Source organism: Magnolia sinica, chromosome 8, assembly GCF_029962835.1.
Source record: "Magnolia sinica isolate HGM2019 chromosome 8, MsV1, whole genome shotgun sequence".
Lineage (NCBI taxonomy): Eukaryota > Viridiplantae > Streptophyta > Magnoliopsida > Magnoliales > Magnoliaceae > Magnolia > Magnolia sinica.
This window is the reverse complement of record NC_080580.1, coordinates 86988228-87011360: the sequence shown is the minus strand read 5'-3', so window position 1 is coordinate 87011360 and position 23133 is coordinate 86988228. Positions and strand designations below refer to the sequence as shown.

The 23133-nt window shown below is 39.8% G+C and overlaps 1 protein-coding gene across 4 annotated transcripts in view; it reads left to right on the top strand.

The window, feature by feature from the left end:
- The first annotated feature begins 5678 nt into the window (after positions 1-5678).
- The window catches only part of LOC131253596 (B3 domain-containing protein Os07g0679700), a 49470-nt gene continuing 32015 nt past the window's right edge, over positions 5679-23133 (top strand). For 2 of the 4 annotated variants that reach the window (XM_058254653.1, XM_058254652.1), the window contains exons 1-4: positions 5679-5922; positions 6045-6181; positions 22199-22280; positions 22376-22477. In XM_058254653.1, coding sequence (XP_058110636.1) covers positions 6069-6181; positions 22199-22280; positions 22376-22477 — 297 coding nt within the window. In that variant the 5' untranslated portion in view covers positions 5679-5922; positions 6045-6068. Of the gene's footprint in view, positions 5923-6044; positions 6182-22198; positions 22281-22375; positions 22478-23133 lie in introns of those variants that run through there. The other 2 variants (XM_058254654.1, XM_058254655.1) reach the window with 2 other exon arrangements.

Genomic DNA, 23133 nt, shown 5'->3' with positions numbered 1-23133 from the left:
TTACCATGGGATAAGCTTAATTCCCTTTTTTTTGTTTGTAATACGGTGATATAGTGAAAGGATATACCCACCATCATTTGAAACTATTGACAATAACATATATGTGTTATATCTAACCCGTTCATTTGTTTTGTAACCTCATTTTATGTCATGGGCCTAAAAATGAGGCAGATCTAATACTTATGTCACCCCAAAGAAGTTTTCAACGGTAAGTATTCAATCCCCATTGCTTTCTATGGTGGGGTCCACTTGACCTTTAGATCTACCTGATTTTTTGGCCCACGCTCTAAAATGATCTCTAAAAATAGGTGGATGGTGTGGATATATCCCACACATCATGGTGGTACCTACACAACTTGCTAACATTGAGTGATATTAGCATGGGGCCGATACCATTCCATCTAGCCTACTTCCAAGGCTTTTCCACTCTTCCCAAACACGGAGTGGAATTGGCACAGGACCAGATGCAATTCCATCCCACCTAAGCCCATCTAATCCAGCCGGCCAAACAGGCCCTAAAGGCAATCCCAACCATCCAATCATTGCCTAGCAAATCAAGGTAAGTAGTAAATTATTGAATGGCGCAATTTCAAATGGAATTTCCAACGGCTGATATTATCTTTTCATTACAATATTTAGGTTCTGCCTATCTACAAGACAGAAAATTGAATGGGCTGGATTGCCCTACAATGATGTATGGGTTAAGACTCCAACATTTTCTTAAGCTGTGTAAGATTACCATGTAAGTTTATAAACCTAAGAAGTCACGTATAATATTTATTATTTTGAAGGTCAAATAAAGTAAACAAGGATAAATAAAATGAACAAATGACTTTAGGAGGGATTATTCTTCTTAATTTTCCGCACAAGAAAATGAATTTTTCTATTACTTTTCTTGTGTGGAAATAATAATAATTCTTAATTCTATTCATTAAAGATTATTATTTATTTGATTTTTCAGTTTTATATGTGAATTATAAAAAGTAGTGGACAAAAACAAAAAGGGTGGGAGTAACTTACCAAGCAAATAAAACTTCTTAAATAAACTTATAAAGCAAAAATTAAAAATAAAGTACAATAAATCAACGGATAGAGATCGACAAAAGAGACAACGCAAAACAAAAGAAAAAAATAGACACATCTCAGGACAGGAGAAAAAAAATTAAAACCCAAAATAAGGAGAAGTCCACAACTCAAATTAAGAGATGAAAAATAAAGAAAAGAAAAAAGAGAGAAAAAAAATCCCACATCTTAGATTAAGAGTTGTTGACACTTTGAGCTAAGAATAAAAATAAGAAAGCCCCAAAAAAGTGTCCTTACTCATGTCTTAGTGGAAGACTCATGAGAGTTTCAACATGAAGTCACGGGTTCAAGTACCCATTATGGTGAAAATCCACTATGGTTTGAGTGCATGGATGTGTGTGAATTGTGAGTGTGTGTGTAGAAAAAAAAAAGAAAAAAAAGAAAAAAAGAAAGACTTGTTAGCTAATGGATAAGGTTCGTATTGAACCTTGCAAGCTAATCAGAGAACACTGAATTGTTACTAGTTGGTTCATATGAGATAGTTGTTTGAGTGATTGGTGATGGTTCAATGAATCACCCAAGCTTTGTTTATATGGGCTAGGGTTTCTAGACATTTTGGTCTAGAGTCATAATTCCAAATGACCATTTTTGTCTGTTGGTAAGAAACTAGCTGTTATTTGGTAGTTTCTAACCATTTTGCACATGAAAAAACTAGCTGCATGCTAGCTATTTATACTCAGTGGCTAGTTGTTTATAACTGTTGGGCTAGCTACATACAGCAAATTCTGCATAGTTCGGTTTAATACTACATGAGCAATTACACTACCTTCTAAAGGTATAGTTACAGCCCTATATAAGGTAGATAGGTTTCTTTCAGACCTCTTACCCACAACACTCCATCCACCTGACTCATAGCTACTGTCGTACCGGTTCACAAGAGAGCAACTCATCTGCGACATGGAGCGCACGTGCGAAGTGCAAAGTGCGCCACTAGTGTCTCTACAGCTACATTGCCTCACATGCCCCATGTATCGAGACCAAGATCGTGCGCGCACATGTGGAATATGCAAGTCTCGATACTCCATGGATTCACTAAGCAAATAGTAAGGTATGTACTCAACACCTTACTTATAAACCCAAGATTTTCTTATCTCATTTTCGATATTGGACTATTCCTAAAATACCAAAAGCCCAAAATTTTAACAAACTTTATATATATATATATATATATTCTATAACAAATAAAGGTGCTTGCAAAGCTTGGTTATTGTTTACGCCTGGCATGTTACAATCATATTCGAGGCCATTTACTAGCAATAGTTATAATGTTAATGTTTATTTAATTTTTAAGATGAAACATACTAGTATAGTGGTCTAAGCAAGCAATTACTTTTCTGACTTTCTCTCTGATTTATGATCTTTTCTTTAAGTTTTCTATTTGCAAGCAAACTGTGTACACATAGTTTCATTAGTGATTTTTTCGTGCACGCTAAACGCAAAACCATATACAGACTCATCATATTCTAAAAGTTATTTGTTTGCAAGCTTTTAGCAATCTTGATTACTTTGAGAAGTGACGAATAACACTTTATGGACAACGTGATCACATGTGCTTCAATTTGTTCTTAATATTTTTGAGTTTCTTTTATTATTTTACTGAAATTACAAATCTGTAATTTGAGATTATTAGATTTGATAACAATCTTGAATTAAGAGAAGTCTATAACTCATACTAGGAGAAAAGAAAAAAAATGGAAGAAGTCCACATCTTAGATTAGGAGATGCCGACACTCCAAGCCAAGAATACAAATAAGAAAGCCCTAAAAAGGGAAAAAAGAAGGAGCGCAATCAAAGGCATTATCATGGAAATGTTAGATTGAAACGAGAAACCATCTTAAAAAATGAACAAACGTCATCAATTTAACTATTGATATTTAATTTGGACACACAACTACATATATAGTGAATGGCCCGATTAATCCTTATTATCTTACTTTCGCGCCTTGTGAGTCTCTTTTCTTTATTTTTTTAGAGTGTACTGACATTGACATGTGGTGTCATCTTATTCGTTGGATATAACTGTAACATGTTAGATGTAAACAACAACCGAGCTTAATAATAACTTAGTATGATGCCAATTTAGGCTCTAATTCAAGAGATCGTATTACTACTCACACGAGCATAGAGTCTTTAATCCAAGAATATTCAACAAGATTCTCAGTGGCTTTTAGGGTGGGTTTGGATTACATTAATGTAAAGTAAAACTCACATCTCTACTACTTTCCTTGGATTGGATATAGCAACTGTTACATCACTTAAATCCTTCAAAATATTGGCATGGCGCGAAGGTTGACGGGGCATAGTTTTCATGGGCCCCACCATGATATTTGTGTTATATCCACACACTCCACCCAGCTTGTGCGATCATTTTATGTAATGAGACAAAAAACAAGGTAGATAAAATTTCGAAATGGACCACGTGATATGCAGTAATAGGGATTGGATGCCTACCATTGAAAACTTCTTGAGGTCCTCATAAGTGTTATATCTTCCACATTTTGTGGGACACACCCTGAAATAATATTACAAAATAGGTAGATGGTGTGGATATAAACACATAGGAATAAAATTATATCCAAATATATTTAACCAGTGAAAATACTTTACATGTCGGCGGTAAAAATGGAAAAAGGATTAATGGGTAAGGGCAATATTCAATTTTCTTTACACGTGTGCGGTGAAAATGGAAAAAGGATTATTAGGTAAGGACAGTATTCAAATTTCCTTTCACATACGATAATAATAGTAATTATTATTTTTTACTATTCATTATACTATATTACTGTGATTTGATGTAATCCAAACACACCCAACAATTCAACGTCATAGACTTTACCATGACCTTGAAAATTTGCCATGATTAATCTACGAACTGCTGTGAAAATATGTGATGGCCTCTTATGTAGTTTTTCACCAAATTTTGGTGGTGACTCTTCCAACGTTCTTATGACATAGGTATATGGCAATCCAGACGGCCTGAATCTCTGGGCCAATGATTTATGGAGCTACGGAAGTTTTCATAAAGATGATAATATTAACAATTTGAGTTTTTTCCTTTGAATGTGGACCACTAACCATTTTATTCTTCATCATCTATTTAATAGCCATTAAGTGGATGGTTAGGATTTTTTTATCAATATGATTTTGGACTTTTTCTCCATCCATGATGGGACCCACAATTTGGACGGTCTAAATAGATGTGCATCGTTGAGACATGTGGGGAGGATGAGTCACCACCATTTTCTCAACCGGGCCCGATTAACAGATGAGTCTCTATGTCCAGTCTCGGCCGCCCGGTTTGACCGGGGTTTCTTTTCGAAAACCGGACTATATGCAAGTCGGCTTGATTGGAACCGTTTAAGAGTGTGAAACCAACGGCTGGACCATAAACCGGCGACTGAACCGGTCCGGTCCGGTTTGAGAGCAACAACTGAATCAGTCTGAATCAAGCCGTCCACTTCACCAATCAATATGGTAGATCAATGATCCAAATCACTTAATGCTCCTTGGATTTCGTGCAATCTTTTAAAAAAGATAGTGATCAAACATCCTAACCGTCAGATCACGACCGTCAAATGATGGATGGTAAAAGAACACATCCAAAATCATTCAATAGGCAAGATCAGCTCACTATTTCATTTGATTAAAAACTTTCAGGAGATGATCCAGATGATATAATCCAAAAATTAATAACCAACGGTCTGGATTGATGGAACATGCATGCCACGTTCACAATACACGGGTGCATACGCGCAATTCACCACACTCTCACGAGTATCCCAAAACCCTTAACTTCCAATGCTAAAAAGCGCCCCGTGGCGCACGGCACCACGCATGGTCTATTTTCCACATCACTACCCCCAAGTTGGCAGAAGCCGCCTGTTCTCTGCAACTGTTACTGTCATGCGCTGCATCTGCTTTTCGTTAATTTGGCAAAGCACAAGGGTAATTCAGTAATTACGTACAGCTCCATCACGTAAAACTAAAAAGCGCCTGAAGCGCAGGTTACGGCCTCGCTGTCCCCACCAACCCTTGATTTCTGTTTCTTTAGTACACAGCAATTAGAAATTATTTTGTAGCAAGCATACTACCGTGATCCATACACACGCACACATGTATTCCCAGAATAAGTACAATTGAATGAATCTAAACCGTCAAAATAATGGCCCAAAGTTTAAAATGTCCAAAAACCGAAAATAGAACTGAATCAGATGATACTAAGCATTACTTTGGCCAACATATGGAACCATAATCATGCACATGACATCTATAAAATTGCATTTTTTATTCAATCCAAACCGTAGAAATAACGTTTACATCTTAGATATATAGATTCAAATCTCCTAATATCAGATGCAGCTGATTGTTGTTTATTTTCACTTTAACCATCTATTCTTCAAAACTGATAGTTTAATTAATCAATTACATTATTAAATTTTGACTGATACTGATTTTTCAATGGCCAATAAAAGTAGGGCCCACTATTTTAACGGTTTACATTCATCTACATCTATGCCACGTGTACAAAATCCATGTGCATGCGTATAGATTATTATACTCTGCCAGAGAACATTTAAGAAATCTATACAGCAATAGGCAGGGTGAGGGAGGCTGTGTCTTCGTGCATGCATTTTGATGCATTTCTCTTTCTCCTTTCTTTTCTCTTTGCATGCAAAAGCCTCTTCTTCTTTCCGATCGGACCCGACTCGGTTTTCCGATACCCGAAACGCCGACGACGGGTATCTCCTCCGTATCGGATCAGGCACGTTCGTTGCTCGAATTCCTGCTGCAAGCGAAGCGAATAAGGAGCTGAAATCAGACATGGGTTTTCTTCAGAAGGTCTGGAAATGGAAGAGAAACGGAAAAGGCTCTGTTTTTTGGGTGAAAATCGCGGGTTTTTTGGGGGGTTTGGAGAGAGGGAGAAAGAGAGAGGATTGATGGGTGTTTTTGTAATTTTTCAGATTGGGGAGGGGTTGATTTGAATCATGGCGTCGAGGGCTTGCATGAATGCTGGGTGCGGGGCGACGGCTGCGATTGAATGGAAGAAGGGGTGGGGGCTGAGATCTGGTGGATTCGCGAATCTCTGCGATAAGTGCGGGTAATTTTTTTTTTTTTTAAATTTTAATTTTCAATTTTGGTTATTTTTAGAGAATTTTGGAATATTGGATTGTGTTGCTGGAGTTTGAAATTTTTGTATTTTTATTGATTTTTTTAGGATGTTGGGGGTTTTGGGTTTTGGGTGTGGGGGGGTGGGGATTATGATTTTGTTTGTGGGGTTTTTCGGAATTTGGGTTTTTAGTTTCTTTCTCCTATCTTCGCATTTTGTGGGTATTTTTTTCTCCACGTATTGATTTTTACTGGAAATAGTATGTTCTTTCTATTTATAGGTTGGTAGTTTTTATTTTTTATTTTTATTTGGGATCGTTGATATGATAGAGGCGGCTTGATCATGATAGCCAGAGATCACTTTCAGTTGTACGTGTGGGACGAGACATGTGACCGTCTTTCTAGTGGGCCATAGAATGGATGGCTCACATTTGAGAAATCACACCATTTGGATAATCAAGGATGTCTGATTGGTGGCCTTTGAACCAATGGTGAGAAGCGGAAATGGTTGATAGAAAGTGATGAATAGGGTCAGCTGATTGGTGTGCTTTTTGAACCGTGGGCCATCCACAGCATGACTGCCCATTAGATGGACTGTCTGGATTCATACATTCCACTGCCTCGTGTATGGTGGAGAGGGGCTCATATAGCTCTTTTTTGGATTGTTCTTAGGGAATTGGCTTCCAGATCCGCCCCGTTTGATTTGCATGCATCCATTTTTCCGTTTTGAGATTTGAAATAGCCAAGTACATTTACATATGGTAGCATCTCTGATCCGAAAAATGCAAAATGGGCCATGCAAATCAACAGGGGTGGGGGTAAATAGTGGCTCTGAATCATATTCGGGTTGGGTTGTCAAGGTCCTCAGGTTGGGCTTGTGTTGGAAAATGCCAACCCGAATTTAACTTCCAACCTTTTTTGAATTCGGGTTGGGAATAATCACATGTATTTGGGTCGGGTTAGGTTGGGTTGGGAATAATCACATGTATTTGGGTTGGGTTGGCTCGAGTATAGAGGACTTCGGGTTGGGCACCTCAAATTGGAATTTGGGTTAGGTCGGTTCCTCTTGGGGTTGGGTTGGGTTCGGGTTGACCCTTAACCTGACCCAATCTGCCTGAGTTATTTACTGTTGTGTGAAAACTAATTATTCAAATTTCTAATGTATGGACTGTGCACAAAACTACTCACCATGTGCTTACACAAAAAATGACATGGATTGTTCATCTCATCTTGTGATCCCTACCATGGATGGGCCACTGGCCCATAGCTTCAACTTCATTGATCAGTGTCCTGCAAATAGACGGTCAAAACGAGCATATGCAGTCACTCTTTCAATGTGTCTTTCTAGATTTCCCCAACACACAATATTTGGACCAAGGATCCATGCAAAACCTATGGCAATTGTAATCTAGAGTATAAGTATTGCCTGAAGCTGGTATGTATTGCCTGATAAGTGCTGGTTTTGTCTATGAATGATACAAATGTATTGGCCGAAACAACCTGATAAAGGGTGACGTGACGAGGTATTAGTGGTGAACAATACGGTGCACCAAAACTGAAATTCAATCTTTGATTGTAATGGCACTCATGTTGCAATAGGCGCAGGAGCACTAGTCCTTAATGCCTTACTGAGTAGTTTGCACATATTTCTACAAATCTTGCTGGGTCCACTATTGTATTTCTTAATGGGCGATTTGGATGCAGATGGTTTTGTTTCACACAAGCTGTTTTGGGAGGACAACTTGTATGTGGTTTCTCAAACCCATTAGGGGGTGTTTGGCGCTTGGTATTGGGAAGGATTAGGTGGGATGGGATTAAAAAAACGTAATTATTACATATGGCAGGAATTGTCCCCTATTACCATGGGATAAGCTTAATTCGATGATATGTTTGTAATACGGTGGTACATTGAATGGATATACCCACCATCATTTGAAACTATTGAGAATAACACATATGTGTTATATCCAAACTGTTCATCTGTTTTGTAACCTCATTTTATGGCATGGGCCTAAAAATGAGGTAGATCCAAAACTTATGTGGCCCCAAAGAAGTTTTCAACAGTAGGTATTCAATCCCCGCTGCTTTCTATGGTGGGGTCCACTTGAGCTTTAGATCTACCTGATTTTTTGGCCCATGCTCTAAAATGATCTCGAAAAATGGGTGGACGGTGTGGATATAGCCCACACATCATGGTGGGACCTACACAACTTGCTAACATTGAGTGGAATTGGAACGGGACCCAATGCAATTCCATCTAATCTAATTCCAAGCTTTTCCATTCTTCCCAAACATTGAGTGGAATTGGCACAGGACCAAATGCAATTCCATCCTACCTAATCCCATCTAATACCATGCGCCAAAAGCCACCTTAGGGCTTGTTTGAATGGTGGGAAAATAAAACAAAATAAAACCGCAATGATTATCTAATGATGATTTTCCAAGATTTCCCATGAGCATTGATTCCCATAGATTCCATATTGGGGGTCTTGTTTGGATAACAAGTGGAACTCCAAATAATCCTCCCTCAAAGGTCACATGGTATTTCATGTGTGAGAATTTGACTATGATGTTTGGGAGATGATTGCATTTTGAAATCTAATGTTTCCATTGCTATCTAAACACAGTCAAATTAGGAAAAACTCATCTTTTCTTTTCTTTTCTTCTCCGACCATCCAATCAGGCCCTTAATGTTCAAGAATCAAGGAAAACAAGGACAACTTGTCCTCAAAATTTGATCGTTCGCAAGATTAGTATATACTTGCTAAAAGGTGGGATAAAAGTGGTGAAAGCTAATGCTTAGCTCTATGTATGCGGGAACACAATGTTATGTGCGCATGCATTACATGTGCTAAATGTGCCATACGTGCAACTGTCCATGTTCAAGTGCCTAAAATGTGCCATACGCCCTTTTTGGGGCTGTAGTTCTTTCCCCATCTTTGTTTGATGAGTCAGGTTATTTCAATAAAATTTGTCGTCTTTCCCAAAAAAAAAAGGAAAAAAGAAAAACTTGTTAGCCATGCAGTCTCATTATGCTGTTTTCATAATAAAAGTTTTCTTCTCTTTTGAGAAAATACTCTTTCTTTGACTGTTTTCCATTGATCTTAGCCTGTTAGCTTGATCTTTTCCCATCTAATTGCATCTCATTGCTTTTGGTTGGATTATTATTATTATTATTATTATTTGCTAGCTTGTTAGTACACCCCACTGTCAGTTCATAGTTAGCCACCCCCACTAGGGAATCGATACCAAGACCTCAGTGTTGAAACGAGGTATCCTTCACTCAGTCTACCATTTGGTATGACAACAAGTTCCTTGGGAACTTGAGGCTTTTCCTCTCTCGATCCATTACCTCTTTTCCCATTTTCCTTTCCTTATACTAAAATCCTCAAAAAAAACCCTATACCGAACCCATCAAAACCCTAGTCCTCTCATCCTCCTCCCAAACTCATTGAAACTATATTCTTCCAATCCATCCCAACCCCATCAAAAACTTAACAAGTACCCAATCCCCCAGTTAAAAAAATCCATCCCAAACCCATTAAAATGGAAACGTTCCCTTCACCTGAACTTTAGATATATAGCTTGAAATCCAAATCCAACCCTTTTATCCCTAACTAATCACAACCTTACTCTCATCGATCCTTAGATCCGTCCCCTTTGACCAAATCAATGGTCTATTCTGAGGTCTATGATTTAATGAATCAGGTCTGTTGATTGCAACGAATTAAATACCTGATCTTTCCTTTCAAAATTGCATGCCCACAAGAAGTGGTGTTTTGTACCGTCATAGGATGGCGGGAGAAGGCTGGATCGATGCGTTCCAACAAATTCTACAACACCTAGGACAAATGAATGCATTTTTGACATCAATTGAGTATGAAGACTACAAGAAGAGTAATTGAGTGATAGCCTTAAAGGTTAACAGATCATAGGTCTAATCTTGATCAAGAGTCAGGAAACCGGTCTCTTAGGCAACTTGGGTAACATAAGATGGACCAATGTGGTGCAAATCACATGTATGAGAATCAATAGTCCCAATACCCTAGGCAAGGATCTTGGTCACCCACTGGTCCTCATCATGATTTTCTTGAGTATGTTAAACATCATGATGTTGAAGATCCAACAAGGTGTGTGAAAGTGGAGATTGAATAGTTCTAGCATAGACCCAAACATTTTCCACAATTGGATAGAGTCGTTGGAAAATTACTTTGAATGGTTTCGGATGGCTAAAGAAGTTAAAGGGTTGGTTTGCTGTACAAAAAACTAAAGGGACCAACCTTGAAATGATGAAACTTGGTAGTGAGAGATCTATGGCACTAGGGGCTTCCACATATTTCTAGTTGGGGGGAAATGAAGACCAAGATGAAGTAAAGATTCCTTTTGTCAGGCTATGAATCTAAAACATTTGAGGAACTTTTAGATCTACAATAAGATAACTATTAAGGAGTACAATAGAAGTATTTCGATTCGATGCTGAGATGTGATTAATAGAACTAGAAGTGCAACAAATAGTGGAGCATTCTTCCTGCCTTTAGCATCTTGTGGGTAAAGCCTAATTCCTTGGGAGAGCTCTTTCTTCCATGGCATGAAGGGGGCCCTAGATCCAAAGACAGGAAAAAAATGGAGGTTGGCGCTACTTGGTTTTCTGGTCTATTTAGCTGGAAAGGAATAACAGATGCTTTAAAAACTATAATGAGCCCTTGTTGGGGGACCACGGAAGCACACAAAGATGAATCTAGGAGAGTAATCCAATCGCACAAACCAAGCAACAAGAGAACACAACGAATTTAACGTGGAAAAACCCTTGCGGGAAAAAACCACGTCACAAAGCGACAAATGATCACTATGAAGGCAGGAATTGTAAAGGAAAGAGCTTACCTGATTTGAACAATGTCGAATCTCACCCTTGCTACACCCTTGAATCCCCTTGGACGAATATGAAACCCTAGTAATACCTCTTAATCCCGATTACACCCCAATATATAACCTCTAGGAGAATCCCAATCAAAATCGGTAACAAATCCTGTAAATACGCAGCTTTGCATAAATTTGCGCAGAAACTTTCGCTGGAATCGAATAGTCTTTGATATCATCGAAACTAATCCTTCGATGGCACTGAAATAACTCATCAACTATCCAGAGACAAAACATGATTTTCCGAAAATTTTCGATTGCATCGAGCCATGGTCGCGAAGTTGCCATCGAACACCCTCCGATGACATCGAAAAACATGCCATGATAGTCTAGTGACTAACTGGAGAAAATCCAAAAAATCTCGATGGGATCGAGCACTGTTCGATGCCATCGAAGGTGACATTGAAGAGTTTGTCGATGGCATCAACAACCCTGTATCTAACTTGATTTAAGACATTGAATAGTTTGTCGATGGCATACAACAGCCCTTGGGTAGTATTATTAGAAAAGTTTTCCTTCTTATCGGGGAGTGGGTCTCCTGATTTGTAGGTGTTGGCTGGCTGCGGCCTTTGTGTTTTTTTTTGGATTTGTTGTTTCTTGTTGTTGTTTTTACCTTTTGGCATTTTCTTTTTCAAACAAATTATCAACTTAAAAAAAAAAGCAAGTAGCTTGTTATTGTTGGGGGCTCAAGATGAATATTCAAAATGGATTGTAGAGGTTCAATTGGAGAGCGTGGTTGAAGCGTGTGAGATTGCACTGCGGGCACAAGAGAAACATAAATGGATGACAGATAGACCCAACAACTATCAGTTTGGAGAGTATTCATCGTCTTAAATTGCCAATGACTGATTAGGATCTCCCATGATCATCATTGGTTACAACCAAAGGACTGCACAAAACAATATCCTAAGGTGGAAAAGGAAGCATGGGAGATATTAAGGGACAATAGTAGTAATGTCACCTGTTATAAGTGCGGAGACAAGGGCGACCTCTCTACCATGTGCTCGATGAAGAATCTCAACCCTTATGAAAGGACTATTGATGAGAAAGAGTTAGAAGAGGAAATAGGTGCAAGTGATGTTGAGTTATCACTTGATGGCATACTAGTGGTACCCAGTTAAGTGAGTCAATGAAATGTTGACAGCTGAATCACAAAGAAATGAACATGTATATACTCATAAGAAATATTAGATTTGGAGATGGAGAAATAACTTTTTTGATATTCAAACTTCTCTTATAATACTTGAGAAGGCTCACAAACTCAGAAAATGTGGAATGCCTACGTCTTACCCCTACCCCCTTTATAGACTTTAAAGACAATCCCTATGAATTTTTAATGAAAATCACCCCAACTATTAATTGATTCAAATCACTCTGTAATTTATTTTAGATAATAAGAAATTCATTAGCAAAGATTTGGCCTAAAATAGCAAAAACAAATCTACTAAATACTCCCAAAATCTTCAATCACATCTTCCACATAAGCCCCTCTATTTTCCACAAATGGAAAATGTGATTTCTAACATTTAGCCTATATATCTTGCCACTAATAGCCTAAAATCAGGACATGCTGGGCCTTATGATGGTCCATGGGTTTATATTATTTCCCCTGGGTTGGAAAGAACTCGACTTGGCGAGTTGAATGCTTCATATAATTAGTAGAGGTCCGGATCTGTATTTTCACTTAGTTGCCCATGATCCATGTGCATTAAGAATAGAATTTGTTCTTTCATTTTACCAAGTATTGCTTGTATGGGCCCTGTTAAGTGTTAGTAGTCTCATTTGTTCAACTTCTTCCTTTTTCTTTGGGAACTGTTTATCCATGTTGATAATGACTTCATCTTGCATGTTAGAACTTCGCCATGGTACTCAAACAAATCAGCCACATTGAAAGTTGGTGAAATATCTAAGTCATCAGGCAATTCAATCTCATAAACATTGTCACCAAACTTCTTCTTGACTTGGCATGGACCAATCTTCTTAGACTTTAGCTTGTTGTTTGTTCCCCTTGGAAACCTTTCTTTATGGAAATAAACCATAACTAAGCCACCTTCTTTATCTATCTTCTCCCACAAATGTTCATTCATAGCTTCTCGATACTTGGCATTGCTCTCTTCAATCTTCTTCTTCATTTGAGCTTACAAGTCTTGGATGTGCTTGGTGAAAGCATCAACATTTTCGCTCACTTGATCTTGTATCAATATTGGTATTAAGTCAAGTACATGATGTGGACTTCTCCCATTTATGATTTTAAATGAGCATTTTCCACTAGTACGGTTTATTGAGCTGCTGTAGGCAAACTTTGCTTGGGGTGGAGCTAAGTCCTGCTGAGATATGTTGTCGCTTGTGATACTCCCCAAGAGGCTACCAAGGGCTACCTGAATTTGGCCATCTGTTTTAGAATGATATTTATTAGAGAATTGGAGCTAAGTCCCTAACCACTTCCATAAAGTGCTCCAGAAGTGCTCCAAAATCTTCGATTCGCGGTTTGAAGTTATTGTTTTTGGTGCCTCGTGAAGTCACATAATCTCCGGGAAGAATATGTTGGTCAATCGTGATTCTGCATGAAATGAAATTGGCTGTTTTTGAAAAAGGGTCCACCACAATGAAAATTTAATCTACTCAGTTTTGAGTCTTGGGAAGACCCAGAATGAAGTCCGTAGAAGTGTCCACCAGAGTGCGATGGGAACGGGAAGTCATATAAAGGCTAGTGTTCTACACATAACCTTTGGAGAATTGATATTGGCGACATCTTGCTACAAACGGTTTAACATAACGATACATACGAGGCTAGTGATATTTTTCGTCAACAATGGCTGATGTTTTATCTCTTCCAAAGTGTCCACTTAGTCCTCCGTATAAGTATGATCCTTCAGGAATGCATGAACGAGAACTCTTGAACAAATATCCTTTTTATGAGATGAATTCACACTCTACAAATCGACCATCCACACATTTGTTGAGCACTTTACCAAAAATGGGCTCTTCATATTTTTCTTTTAATGCCTCAAATCCCACAACCTCTACAGTGAGTGTTCCTAATAGAACTACCCTCGGACTCGAAGCTTTGTTTTGACTTCTAGCTTTGTGACATAAAAGGAAAGTATATTCTTGTAGAAAATTCATCCACTTTGCATGATGAGCATTTAACTTCTTTTGGTGAGTTGAGTTATCTCAATGCTTCATGGTCTAAGTATGAAATAAATTCCTGATGAATCAGGTAGTGCCTCCAATGTTGTAGTGCTTGAACTACTGCATAGAACTCTCAATCATACATGGAGTCGTTATTCTTTGCACCAGTTAAAGAAAGTGGTTGAATTTCTTTCCTGACTTTGACATCACGTCAATGCTAACATCTGAAGTGACGCTTTCCACTTCAAAGGCTTTATTGAAATCCAGAAATATAAGAACTAGTGCTTTTGCCATCTTCTTTTTTATGGCACTGAAACTTTGGTTTGCCGTTTTAGTCCATTCGAACTTGCCTCTGCACATGCGATAGGTGACATGTGCAATAATTGTACTGAAATTTGGAGAAAAATGTCACAAAGTTGTGGAAAGAACGGACTTTCAAAAGGATTCATGGGGTGGGCCACTCTGTAATGGCTTTGATTTTCTCTTGGTCAACCTTGATCCCTTCTACAAACATAATATACACAAAAAAAAGAACACTATCAATAATGAGCAATTTTTCAAGTCAACAAATAGTGACTCATTCCGTGGTACATTAAATATTTGTCATAAGTGATCAATGTGAATAGATGAATCAGGACGAAAAACAATCATATCATTGAAATAAATAACTAAGAACTTCCCCATGAAGTGGTAGAGAGGGTCTTTCATAAGTCTTATGAAAGTGCTTGGCGCATTTGAAAGGCCCAATGGCATGACGAGCCACTTGTATAACCCATCTCGAGTCTTAAATGCGGTCTTCCACTTGTCCTTGGGCTAACTGGGAATATGATTATATCCACTCTTTAAGTCAATCTTGGAAAAGACTTTTTCTCTGTGCAACATGTCCAATATATCATCCAAGTAAGGAATATGAAACTCCTACTTGATAGTAATTTGGTCGATTGCAAGATTGTCCACATATAACTTCTAATATCCATCTTTCTTAAGGGTTGATAACGAAGGATCAACACATAGTGATATGCTTTCCCAAATTAAACCCTTTTGTAGCAACTCAGTTATTTGTTGGTGGCACTCAACATGTTTGGTTAAACTCATTTGGTAATGTGCAAGATTTAGTAGACTTGAACCCAATGTTAATTTAATGTGGCACTGAATGTTCCTCATAGGAGGGAGTCCTGTTGGGAGTTCTTCAAGCACCAAGTCTTTATATTTTGGAACTCTTGTATAGGAGGTGGAATATTTGACTGTTTTGTGTCTTCTTTAGCAACTAAGACAAATGATGCCAATCTTCTTATTTTCCTCTTCATACTTTTTTACATCAAGTGATTGTTGACCATCGTCTTTATCAAATTTGAGTGTTAAAAGATGTTTTATGGGTAAAGGTTTTAGCCACATTTGTTTTTCTTTATTTATGAAAATGAATGGGATGAGAGAGAGAGAAAGAGAGTTCGGAGTGAAATCAAAGAAAGACTAGGGTTGGGAAAGGGCGAAGATATGAAAGCTCAATGCTTGCATTCTATCTAGTGGCTGAGGATATCATAAGCAATTTGAAGACAAGGCCACGAGAGTCTGAAAGGTATTCCCAAGGAGAAGCCATATTTCGTCAGAGGTTGTTCTTACAATATCAATGGTTGTGTAAGGCGTGAAGCATCAAGAGATGGTCGTTGGAACGAGAGATGTCGAGGGCAGAATCGGAGGCGACGGTCTCTTAATTGAGGTGGAGCTAGGAAATTATCCATTGAGGGAAAACCTGATCACGAGGGAGATCTCGGTTTTGACTTAAAAGCCAAACTCGAAACTGAGAGTTATGGGAAACTATGTTCATTAGCCTTGTATGGAAACTCGTCTCGATTCTCAATGGTAAAGGGTGAACCAGGCAGGAGAGTCGGATTGGGGTTTGAACTAAGGGGACTTTTGGGGGAGGGGTAGAGAGAAGTAGATGTGATAGGGCCTAGGGTGAGGGGGTTGCACTCTGTGGAGGGGTGGTGGTTATCTTCAAAGTGAAGGGGATGGGGTTACGCTGTGTCTTTGCTTTCGTTCCTTTGTTGAATAAGGAGGAAGCTTTTGCTGCGATCTCAATGCTCCACTGTCAAAGCTTTGACAGGAAGTTTTCTGTTCAACGAGCATGTTACGGGCCGAAGATGGAAAACCTGGGCATCACAAATAAGGGGGGAAAATGGTTGGAAAATGGGTGAAGGTCTTGGTTGCTAATCCAACGGATGGGAGGAGTGGCATAATTATAGTGAGCTTTGGCACATCCTTTAAGGATGTCGTCATCGGAGGTGCAACTGAGAAGGCGGCTAAAGGGGATGGGGCGTTCAATGATGGTTCCTGGCGTCCGCCATTGGAGATCTGCTGGCTATGGAAGGACACCTATGTTACAAGCCTGGTGGTGAATGCCCATCCTAAAATCCTGGATAATACTTGGGAGAAGCTACAATGGAGTTTGGTGGCGGAGGTCATGGTCGGTACCCCTCTGTGTAGTTCAGGATTGGTTTATAGAAAGCGGTGAGGTCGATGGTGGTGATTTCATCTCCAAGACCCTCTCGAAGACGAAAGTCTAGGCCTTCTTTAGTTCCTAGATGGAGCTCGACTGTGTTTTAATGATGGACGTCCTCTTCGACGACCTAGTGTTACGTTTGTGCTGATGGGAAGATCAATCAATTTGCGGCTGGGAGAGGGATTGGTTTCACGTAAGCAATCTTCTTTTAGAGCTCTGGTTCATGGAAGCCTTTCTGATGATTGGAGAACTGCTTGGAAGTGACGGTTGCAAGACTTCTCATCAGGAAGAAGAAGACTGCTCTTCTCCGTAAGGCTATCATGATTGCATTCGGGATGAGAACATGGTCGTCAACATTAGGCGGGAGGAGCTCAGCTATGCTTTGAAGGCTTCTGACCCTCCCAGGGCGATGGCAGTTAAGGCGGTTAGGGGCTCTTAAGCAGCCATGACGGTGAAGGTGCATCGACTCCTTGCACCGGTGGTGCACTGTCGTTGGAACGGACACGTGTCTGGCATCTACCTCATGTCGTACGTCTGCTGGGGATGGTGTGAATCGGTGTACGACACGTGGCCTGCAAATCGGCGCCTTGATTGCGATGTCATCTTGATATCATGACCTTAGAAGGCTTGGAGGCTCGAAAGGAACCATCAGAGGCTCGGATGTTGGTTGGAGGCTTGGATCCTAGGCTCGAGAGCTGGTGTTGGCAGATTAGGTGACAAATGCTGGCTTGAACCCTTGCTTCGGGTAGGGACATGGAGGATTGGAGGGTGCTATTTTCTCCCAGGCTGCCATTTACTCCCTTGGGAACTAGTGCCTTAGAAGTAGAGGCTGACATGTACCCCCTGTAACCTTTGGTGCTGTTAGCTGTTGTCGAGAATGAGAGTTCGACATGTGTCCTGGATGTCATCAAGAGAGCCTTGCGTGCACCCTCTTCTATACATGCAACTTCATCAAATATTCTTGCACGCTAACAATGCATTTTAAATTCTCCAACGTGTGGCCCCATACACCCTCCTCCCTCTCCCTCTTATATAGTGACAATCCCCATTCTCTTCTCTCGCTCTTGACCTTGTGGGGCCTTCCCTGGGTTTTTTGCTTGAGAACCTGTTGTTGATCTGCAAGTCAACTACTTCCTACTTCCTTAGTATCTGAGCAGCGCCTCTTGTTGAAGGTCTGTAAGCTCTGGTGGCCCATAATGTTGAAGACATGGGCATCCTAGGCATTGTGCATTGTCCAAGTTTGAAGTGCAGTGATGGAGATTTCATGAGGGATATCCTAGATGATGAGCTGATTTGAATTACTCTAAGAGGTAAATGGAAATTCCTAGCTCAGCCCTCTTTAGTCCTACCTTAGCAGATGAAGTCACTCTTGCTAATCAAGCGTGGGCCGCTGGCAACAAGAGGTGGTTGAGGGTTGTGATGCACTAGGTTGACCGATTGGTTGGTGTATCCTTTGGGAACAAGATTGAAGACTATAGAGCTCTATTCTAGTTCGTCAAGGAGTGGGTAACCAGATATCTCTTCTAGTGTCTCAAAAGAAGCCCCAACACTCTCCCAAAGGTCATAGGGAATTGGTAAACCTAGTCTGTGATTTTAATTTTGATAATGGGAATTCTATCTCTGGTTTTAGAAAGGGGAAAAGAGGTTGATTAGTGCCCAAATGGAGAATCTCAGTTGCAATGTGCGTGGGCTGGGATGCCAACAGAAAAGAGGCCACATCAGAGATGTCTGATGCTGGAAGGCTCAGGTGGTCATGTTCCAAGAGACCGAGTTGCACTCCATAGATAGGAAAGTGACGGATTATCTGTGGAGTGTCTCTTTGAAATATTGGGTCACTGTTCAATCAATTGGTGTTGTTAGGGGGTTTGTGGTAGCCTAAGACTCTAGCATCTCATCCAAAGTGGATTGTTGGGGAGGGGCATTCTATGCTTCTATGGTGCTTTGAGACAATGCTTTGTGTTTTTTTTTTTTTTTTGTGTGTGTTTCACTTTTATTTATGGGCCGAACTAGTCTATTAGGAGGAAGGAATTTTGGGCCGAGCTTAGCTCTGTTTGAGCCGACCTGGCGTTTTCGTGGTGCGTTAGAGGAGACTTCAATGTTACTAGATTCACTTTTGAGCAGTCTTGTGGAGGCAGGCTTGCTTTTAGCATGAAAGACTTCTCCAATTGGGTAGGTGTGCGTGAGCTAGTTGATCTACCCATGGTCGACGGGAAATTCACATTGTTGAATGGTCAAGAAAAAGCCGCGATGTCTAGGTTGGCTAGGTTCTTGGTGTCGGTTCTTTGGGTGGATAAGTTCCCTTTGATTTGTTCTATGGGATTGTCAAAACCTATATTAGATCATTGTCCTATTTCGTTGGATGCCGGAGTGGTGAGTTGGGGGCCAAAGCCTTTCAGATTCAAGCTCATTTGGCTCGAGGTGGAAGGTCTCTCCAGCCTCACTAAAGAGTGGTTGTAATCGATCAATAAGGAGGGATTTGTTGGCTTTAGTGGACTGAGAAGCTTAAGGTTTTAAAAGGAAAATTCCTTTCTTGGAGGAGAGAAGTGTTGGGAAACTGGGAAGAAGAAACTTGTAACATTTTGAAAGGCATTCAGGCTATCGACACTAGTGCATATGATTTAGAGCTTTTGGAAGATGATAAACTTCCCAAGGGCAACACTATCTCAAGATTAAGTAAACTGCATTAAAGAGGATGAAATTAAATGGGGGCAGCTCAAGTGCCACTTGCCTCAAGGAGGGGGACAAAAATACAAAGTTTTTCATAACATCATGAGTGCAAGGGCAAGGTGCAACAAGATTAGTAGCATAATGGTGGAGGGTAAGAGGATTGAGGACAAAGTCCAAATTTGCGTCTCAATGGTTGACCATTACCGCTCTCTTGTATCTGATGAGATTGGATAGGCCCTTATTGGCTGTTTAAATTTCGACTCTTTCCTTGATCAACATTGCCTCCATTGAATCTCCATTCTTGGAGGAAGAGGTCAAGCAACGGTTATGTCTTTGGGAAGAGACAAGGCCCCGGGCCCCGATGGCTTCCACATGGCCTTCTTTTGGGAGTTTTGGGGATTTTGAAAGGTGACATGATGGATTTCATGTTTAAATTCCATTAGAGGGGCCTTTTGTTGATACCCTTAGGGGTGTCCTTTATTGCAAAGGTTTCAAGGGGCAGGCAACTTAAAAAATTTCAGACCGATCAATTTAATTAGGAGCATGTACAAATTTTTTGCGAAAATCCTAGCCACAAGGTTTATGGCAGTGTTAGCCAACGTCATCTCAAAAAGCCAGTGCGTGTTCATTGCTAGAAGGCAAATCTTAGATGGCGCTTTGATCACTTATGATTGCATCGATTGTAAATATAAAGAAAATGAAAAAGGAATTGTGTGTAAATTGGACATCGTGAAAGCATTTGACTATGTTAATTGGAAACTCTTGGACCACATGTTAGGGCATTCGGGCTACGATTCAATATGGAGAAGTTGGATGAAGTAGTGTTTGAGTTGGGCTAGTTTCTTGGTTCTGATCAATGGTTCCTTGAAAGGCTTCATTAAGTCCTTAAGAGGAATTCGGCAAGGTGACCTTCTATCCCCCTTATTCTTTGTGGGAGTTGCCGAGGCCTTAGGCAGTTAGTGAAATGCTAGGAGGTTCGGCTTGTTTGCGGTTTTCAGGTTGACAAGATGGGCCCCACTCATTGTGGATAAACTTTGGGTGATTATTCTTTGTTTTGAATCGGCGTCGGGTCTCACCCTTAACGTCGTTAAGAGTGAAATGTTGGGCATTCACCACTCCAAGGAAGAAATTGCATGGTTGGTAGGTATCTTTGGCTATCAGGTAGCCTCCTTCCCCCTCTCTTTTACCTTGGCCTTCCTTTATGCATTGGTAACCCGGCTAGGCATCTTTGGGACATCGTCATGGAAAGATTCGAGAGTAAGCTGGCCAAATGAAAAAGTAGATATCTATCCCTAGGAGGGTGCCTCACCCTCATCAAGGCCACTCTATTGAACTTACCTATCTATTTCATGTCTCTCTTTAAATGTCTGAAGGCCGCTCTATTGAAAAATTATTAGCTTTATCTTTTTGGATCGGTTGTTACTAGCTTTTATTTTCGGGATGCGTTTTAAAATGTAAATTATTGAATTTTAAATAGAGAAATGCTCTAGTGTGCTTAGAGCACTAAGTTATAGTGCTCCTAGTTGCATCGGGGGATGGGTACAATCTAATTCATTGATGTAGACCATTCATCACCTAATTTTATGGGCTACCATGCAAATGCCTAACTGATCTATTGAGCATTTAATCCTTCAAAAAAAATCTATTGAGCATTTAATGTTAACGGTGAGGATTGTATGCACAAAAATAGGTCCAATCAACAAATTGAGCAATGTATTTGTTAGGGCCTAACATGTATTGCTTGTGATTATAAAGGATCATTTTATTTGGCAATTTTAACAATCCCATCCATGGCTTAGAAAAAGAATGATTACAAAAAATAATGTCAAATTATGGATGGATTGGATCATCCACTCAGCGTGATTTTGCATAGTAGCCCATCTAATGTGTTATGGACTTAATGGACAGTTCAGTTGGATCGTTTGGACTGTCCAAATGACCCAATGCAACTAGGACCACCATAACTTATTGTGTTCTGAGAGCACTGGAGCTTTTCATTTTTAGATACACTATCAAGAGTCTTTCTAAGCCCACATGCGTGTGCAATACAGTTCACGTACATGCCACACATGTGCCAGCATGGCATGTAGGTCGTAGATCCAATCATTCATCAGAGGGGAACCCCTGGGCCCTGGATTTTCTCCCTAGTCCAAAGATCAGGTTGATCCACTCATAGTTTGCAAAATAAACGTACAGCTGTGAAAAAACTTGGCTGAGGTTTTCCCGTCCACCTGTCTGCAGTACTGGGTAGAACTGAGCAGTCGAGAAGATCTAGTTTTGGGAGAACATCTAAAAGCTTGGACCAACCTTATGGATGGATTGGATCTGGGACCTATGTGCCAACTCTATTGCACGTGTGTGCGCGCGCTTAGCAAAACTCTATTATCAAAGTGGTATCTTATTTTAGTATCATATGGTGTAACCTCTGCTTGTGTGCACACAGCAGCTGGTCCAAGCTTGGGGAAAGGGGATTTATGTTTAGTGGGCAGCCTATTGTCATGGTTAGAAAAAAGTCCAACCGTCATAGTTCCGCGGGCAAAATCCCCTGATATTTTTGGCATGCAGCCTATTCAAAATCAGGTAACATGGATGGACAATCTGGATCCTGTACATGTGTGCAACTTTTATGTAGATTGAGTGGTTGATAGCTAACTTAGATATTTGTCTTTTGCACTGGATACTTCTCCGAAAAATTTTCGAGTTTGAAAAGATTACACCGTCATATCTTAATTTCAAATTTTTTTTTTTTCCTGCTTGGTTGTTCTCTTAATGCCTCATTCACATTGACTCCAGGTCTGCTTACGAGCAGTTAGTCTACTGTGACATGTTTCACTCCAAAGAATCTGGGTGGAGGGAATGCAATTCTTGCGGCAAGGTAATATGGGAGTTGGTAGTCATACATGTTAATCTTCAATCCTTTATCTTTCCTCTTTGGTATATATTAAGTCTAATTGAAATTGGTAATGGCAGCGTCTTCATTGTGGTTGTATTGCATCAAGGTCTTCACTAGAGCTACTTGATAGTGGAGGAGTAGAATGTATTGGCTGTGTGAAGAATTCAGACCTTTCTTCTGTAAGATCAAAAGTCTTGGAATTTCTTTGTAGGGAAATGCTAATGTTTCCACCTTCATTGGGACATTAGCAATGTCCCCAAAGCTATTTAATGACATATGGGGCAGCCAATCATTGACTTGGACCGTCCATTCATTCATATAATTGGGCGCAAACTGTAGTGCAAAATTCATGTCACTTGGATGAGCCTAAACATCCTATTAATATCATAAAAAATGAACAGTCAAAATCTAGTGGGGAAACAAAAAAACAAAATGCCTCAATCATCATCTTGAAACTCTTATCTAATAGTCCCCACTTTGTATTGCTTATGATTCCAAAGGAGCACTTTGGTTTGATGATTCTAACCATGTGATCTGTGGCTCATAAAAAAATGTATGGTTGTAACAATTGGCCACGCTTAAAGCGTTAAGATCATCCCATCGGTGTGATTCTTGCACCATGGCTTGCTCCCAAGGGTACCATTGAATTAACTCTGTTGATGATTAGGCGTGCCATGTGTCATTAAAAAGCTTTGAGGATGTTTGTTAATGTCCCCACCTTTGTGGGGATGTTAGCATTTTCCTTTTCTATATTTTGTTTCAAGTAATTTGGTCATATGAAGAATTGTGTGTACCCAAAACATGTTTCGTTCTGGAAATGTTCTTTTCTCAAATA